This window comes from Triticum aestivum, chromosome 7A (genome assembly GCF_018294505.1).
Source record: "Triticum aestivum cultivar Chinese Spring chromosome 7A, IWGSC CS RefSeq v2.1, whole genome shotgun sequence".
NCBI classification, from domain to species: domain Eukaryota; kingdom Viridiplantae; phylum Streptophyta; class Magnoliopsida; order Poales; family Poaceae; genus Triticum; species Triticum aestivum.
Window position 1 is genome coordinate 654,029,507 of NC_057812.1, and position 6,298 is coordinate 654,035,804.

The window sequence follows — 6,298 nt, forward strand, 5'->3', positions numbered from 1 at the left end:
ATTTGTCCCGATGCCTCAAAAGCCAATTTAAACAAATACACAACTAGCAAAAGAGAACACCAGTCTCATTATTATCGTGGTTGTCAGTCAAGCTAGGCTAGCTCTAGGCTGGGCAATGGAAGTACTCATGTTAGAAGTTAAGACTACCATACCGTCTCAGGCCTCCTTTGGTTCATAGGGTAGAAAAATCGTAGGAATAGGAAAGTCATAGAATTTGAGATACATGTCATCTCATTTCTTACAAGATTCCTATTCCTATGATAATCCTATCCTATGAACCAAAAAAGGCCTAAATCTAGATGCGAGTGCAAGCTGAAATACAAAAAAACACTCCTACGAAAGCAAAGTGGGTCCACAAGAAGATCAATGTGCGTAAATTAACACCCTCGTTCCCCGAATAATCACGAGTGGACATGGTGCCACGCGCGGTCGGTATCAGGCCCGCTCATTCCCATGTGATTCGTGCAGTCCAAATATGAGTAGCGTGTATACTGAGATTGATGTGTTGTATACTACAAAGCATTCTGCATTCATATTACCTACGCCCTCGCCAAGAGATGGCCCACAAGGCAGGGTCAGGCATTCAAACGAGCAGTGCATTTGAGCATACGTCAATTAAGTCGGGCCTGCAAGACCAGGACCCCCTCAGCTGCAGCTCATTAAGTCACCCAGGAAGTTTTCATGGAAACAGTTCAGGGCCTTTTATGTTTGACATCACCCAGCGGAAACCCCTTGGGTTAGTTGGACTGGCTAGAGACTAGAGTAACTTCTCATTAAACAAGCTTGACTAAATATTCTGACATAAACATTTATCGTCTCTCAATACAATGTACTGCAAGTGTTAGCCAATATTACCGATGATCAATGGAAACCATCCTCCTATTGGTCAGTTCGATTCCTTAAGCCACTTATTTTCTTCCAAAAACCATATGACGGTGATCTTTTGAACAACCTAACACACATTTTTGGGTAGCTTAGAACAAGACTAATTTAGAATACATTTCAAACATGTTTAAATTCACTTATTTCGCTCAACCTATTTCAGTGTAACTGCTTAGAACAACACTTACAAGTGAAATCTGATTTTGATTGCAGCGACCTTATTCTTTTGAAATGAGCGAAACATGTTTTCTTGAGTAGTTGAAGTTTATTTTAGTAAAATTATTTTTTTAGAAGAGCGGATTTTTTTTAAATGAGTGCACGGGTACCGGTACATAGCGAATATTTTCAATATTCCTTTTGAAACGAGTGAAATAAAATAGTGCATTATCTTGTTTTAGATGAGTGAAATCACTGTATTTTGAATATGATTGAAATTATTCATTTTCAATTGACTGAAACGAGTGCAATCTATTTTGTGAAAAGAGTGAAATCATTTTTGTTGAAAATAATTGAAATTATTAGTTTGAATTGAGTCAAACAAGTGGAATCTAATTTTGTAAAGGAGTGTGGAATAAACAAGTGAAATATGTTGTTCTAAACGAATGAAATCATTCTTTTCAAAAATCATTGAAATTATTCATTTGAATTGAGTGGAATCTGTATTTTGAAATGAGTGAAGTATGGAGTATGTTGTTTTAAACAAGTGTAATTGTTTTTAAATGATTGAAAACATTTGTTTGAATCAGGTGAAATGAGTGGAATGGGAGCGGCGTTTTGGCTCTTGGGTGCATCTGCAACGCGGGTGAATAGTAAAATAATTAAAAATAGTAAAAGAAAATGAATATTTCTTGTGATGCCAGATGCTTGTATTCGTGAAGTCCGTACTAAATTTCGTGTAGTTCAGACATTTTAGTAGATGTCGGCAAAAGAGACAAATTTCGTATCTGTGAGAAATATTTGAAAACAACACTGTTCGAAGCTCACTTTGTCTTTTTTGCCATGAGCTCCTGGAATATAATTTAGCCATGAAATTTTGCATTAACTGGCGCACTCAAGCATCTTAGATAAAAAAAATCAGTTTTTTTGATTTTTTTATTTTATTTTTACTGTTCACCGGGTGCAGATGGGCCTGACCCCGAATTGAATATCAGAGTGGAATCTATTTTTCTTAAAGGAGTGAAATAAATGAATGAAGTACATCATTCTAAATAAATAATTGAAAACATTTGTTTGAATCGAGTGAACTAGTGGAGTCTGTTTTTTTTAACGAGCGAAATATGTTGTTCCAAACGAATGATTTTTTTTCCTTTGAAAATAATTGTGATTATTTGTTTGAATTAAGTGAAGTGAGCGTAATCTGTTTTTTCAAAGAGTGGGGTGTATTTTAAATGAGTGCAATAGTTATTTTTGAAAATCAGGTTAGGGCCGTTTCCAGGGTGGTTAATCTTTCAGCACTTGTTGTTCGCTGGTCAGGCATCTGCTTTGCTTTTCCTGCACTAATTGAGCAAAAGAAGGAATGTGAGACCGGGCTGGAAAATTCTAACACATGAGATGTAAACAGGCATCTCCCACGTTCCACTTAAGCATCCAGATCCATAAGTTGCCCAAAAAATTGTCGACATGCTAGGGGTTGAGGCAACAGAGAGATGATTATAGGTGGGCTCATTGAATCGTACCCAAAAGAAACCGAAAACCACAGATCAAGTATAGCTTTAACCGGCTAACCTGTTAAACTCCGTTTCTGCAAAAGCCATCACAGGAGTGGGCCAGATGCTATTAATGCTCGTACGAATACATGCTCATCTCGTAGCAGCCCTCGTCACAGGGGATGGCATAACGGATCTTGATGGTGGGCAGACATCATTAAGCATGCCCCTCGCTCCAAGCCTTGCCCTGTGGAAAAGCAGATGGAGAAGAGGAGATGTATAACGCTACGTATTCAAGTGCGTCCGTGATCAACGCGTCAGGTATTACAAATGGACCTATATTAAGTAGCCATCTTGATGCGCAACGGGACGTCTCAGATTATGGCATCGCGTAGCCGCATGTCCCAAAAATTCACATCCCCTCGTTCCCTCTCTTATCTTTCATCGTCTCCTTTCTTTAAAGCTTCACTTCACTCGATGAGCCTCCCTCTCATGATTGTCCGGCCAAATAAAAATGGACATACACAGGCAACTCCTTGGAATGCATCACTGGTTGAAATTGATCGAATGTTGATGCTGGGTAGACCCGAGACTGTTTTTCTTTTATCTTTGCTGGCACTCCACCACTGCATGCAAATCGAAAACATGACATGCACACATATATTCTACTTCATCTACTATCTACTACCATTATAAAAGAAAGAGAGGGCGAAAAACTAGATCATCCTATCCATCAAAACCTGCAATCTGATGGTCTACATCCCTCCAGCATACTAAACGCGTTTTACGCTTTAATTATCCACCATTGCCATTACCGCCGCCACTCTCCCATCCATGCTCCCCACCTCGAGCGAACAGTTAAAAAAAGAGGAACGCGGCCACCATCCACGCACGCGCACCTCGAGCGAACAGTTCACCAAAAAAGGAACACGGCCACCATCCACCCACGCGCCGCCGCCAGCGCTCCTTTGCCGCCCCTCTGTCGTCGCCGCCGTCCGGAATAGCCCATCCTCGTCGGCGCCTGCAGCAGCAGCAGAGGGCCCTGGCGTTCCTTCGTCCTCGTCGCCGTCTGCAAATCCCGCACGGTCCCTGCCCACCCCGACCATCCTCGCACGCTGCCTGGGCGACTTGGCGGGCCGACGGACCGGTGGACCTCCGCCTCCACACGCCGGACGACCTCCGCCCGACCACCTCTTTCCCGACGTGCCGGCTGACTGGCGACCGCCTTCTCTACGCGCCGGCGGACCCCCGCCTCGACTTGTGCCGCCTCTACCTGTTTCCCGACGTGACGGCGGAATGACGGACCTCCGGCTCGACGCGTCGGCGGACCTCTGCCTCCCCAACCAGCTGAGCAAGCCTCCCTTTGGTTTTTTCTGGTATGGATTCCTTCCCCTCTCCGCGTGTGTCTACCACTGTGTGCGTCCGTGCTCTGCGTGGGTGTTCTGCTTGTGCGTGTTCTGTGTCTGGATCGCTGGCATCTGTGCGCTCCATTACTGAATGACAAATTTCTGAATTTTTGCGATGAACAATATTCACGTTCTTTCAGGAAGCTCGCCGGCATCCATAATGGTCTGCCATTTTAGAATTAATCAAGATTACCTTTCAGGCTTCTTCCGTTTCCTAGCTAATTCCCTCCTTGTAGGCCCTGTTGTGGTTTGAAATTGGACGTATACACCTGATCCTGCTTTTTCTACACCACCAACTTTACTGTTGATTAGAACTTAACTTCAGGATAAAAGCATGTATAACATGGAATGAGAGGAAGAGGGCTCTCAACTACGCATGTTGATTATACTGTTTAGTGTTAGCTCCATCAATACTGATACAGATAGGATTTCCTGTTGTAGATAGGTAAATATTTTGCAACTAATGTAATCTGGTAAATAAGCTAAAGTATTATGATAATGCCACCTTACTGCTATCTCAAAATATGATGCGATTATTCAGTATCCATTGCCGGATATAGTCAGACATAGGCATCAAATCAAGTCCCCCTTAAATCATTTAACTGCACATCACAAGTATCAGCCTCCAACTGCCACCAATATGGCAAGAAACAAGGCATGCTGATCTAATAATCATCTTTATAAATATTTTTAACCTAACAAGTGAGTTGATGATCAGGAAATCATGCTTAACTATCAATAGGTGATCTCATTTCTTGGTTCAGTGAAGTGATTATGTGGAGCTTGTGAGGAAAAAAGATAGGACAAGAAGCCTAGGAGGTTGTCTACAGCCACTGCCCTGGTATGTGACCTGCTTGCATCTTTTCCTGATTACCTCACAACTGCAATTGTCTAAGTTTTATATTATCCATCATTTTATCAGTTTATTTCATGAGTTTGTTTTCTCGAATTACATGTATGCGTTGATGACCTGAAATCTTAATATATATTTGTTTGACAGTGAGTGCTGCTGAACATGTAAGTATAGTCGGGAGAGTCATGTACTCGCTCGATGCCATAGCTCACCCACCCCGAGTTGTGCCACCCTCTTCTAGCCGGAGGTGCCGCCGTCGCCGCTGTCGAGGACATCTTAATATTAAACAATAAGTATTATATTCATCAAGAGAGTTTCCTCGCTATGTGGTGTTCACATTTGTTCTCTCCAAGATCATGTAGCGGTGTGATTATTTTTTGCAGTTTCCCTAATTACCCTTTTCTCTTATTCTAGCTTCTATATTGTTGTGTTCACAACACTGGAGGGATCTTACTGAAGGAAGATTTAATAATAGGTAGAGTTTCCGTACTTACTGATTATATATATTGACATATGACCATAACTGAACAATGTTGCGTTTTATCTTCTAAATTAGCATGGATTTTTTTCTGCTAAAAACATTTTCCTATGATATTTTGCAATTTCCATGTTTCGATTGAGCTTGTTATGATTTATCGGTAAGTCCTCTCTCAGCTTTTAGATTTGTGCTTAGATTGTTGTATATAATCCAAAATGAATCTATGATAAGGGAATAATCTGACTAAGCTTACTGTATGAATGAAACTGAAGAGTGAAGTGATATTTCTTTCTACCATTGCGTAGCTTTACCATCATCGATCCAGGTTAAGTGTATAATTTGTTTTTCTATGCATTATTCGGATACAGAGGATTCAAGCTGTAAAAAATATGCAGTGGATTCAAGGTTATGCAGAACATTATCGCAAGCTAGCATTTCCTGTGAAAAGAAGACAATTATCTAGAACACGATTAATTTGTAGAAAAAATGCTGATAGGTAAATCTAGATGACCAGCCGACAGAAACTTTACCAGGTTGTTTATTTGTATGAGCTACAATCTATGTTTCTCATTTGATGTTATAGAAAATGTTCTGATGGACTCACTGTTTTTGCTATCTTGGCCTATGTGTTCATCGCAAGTTGTTAGATTTGTCTATAGGGTTTACCATGTGCATTCATTTTGATCACTTTCATCAAATTGCCTTTCTACCATTCAAATTCTTAACAATGTGAATTTTCTTCATGCTGATGGATTGGCCAACTTGTTTTCTGCATCTATGCGATTGCCGATGGAGCAAACAAATTTTTGCTACACTATGAAGTTTCTTTATCTGGGACATTGAGAAGATGTGAGATTGCATTGTCTTCTTGTTATTAGGGAGACATGGATCCTGACAGTTCGAACTTAGGGTTTCAATTTTGTAGTCCATATATGATCTCCTGACCAGACTGAAATAAGCCTCTTTGTTTTGTTTTCATTTTCGCAGCCCCAAGAGAAGTGCAGAAATGGGTGTTGTGTTCCATGAACACTTG

General features: G+C 40.9%; 1 protein-coding gene across 1 annotated transcript; it reads left to right on the forward strand.

Moving 5' to 3' along the window:
• Nucleotides 1-3,362: 3,362 nt before the first annotated feature.
• Nucleotides 3,363-6,095, forward strand: LOC123153653 (mucin-7-like). Its single transcript, XM_044572671.1, has 2 exons — nt 3,363-3,904; nt 4,699-6,095. Exons 1-2 carry the CDS (start codon nt 3,363-3,365, stop codon nt 4,721-4,723), a joined length of 567 nt encoding a protein of 188 aa, XP_044428606.1. The 3' UTR covers nt 4,724-6,095.
• The last annotated feature ends 203 nt before the right edge of the window (nt 6,096-6,298 follow it).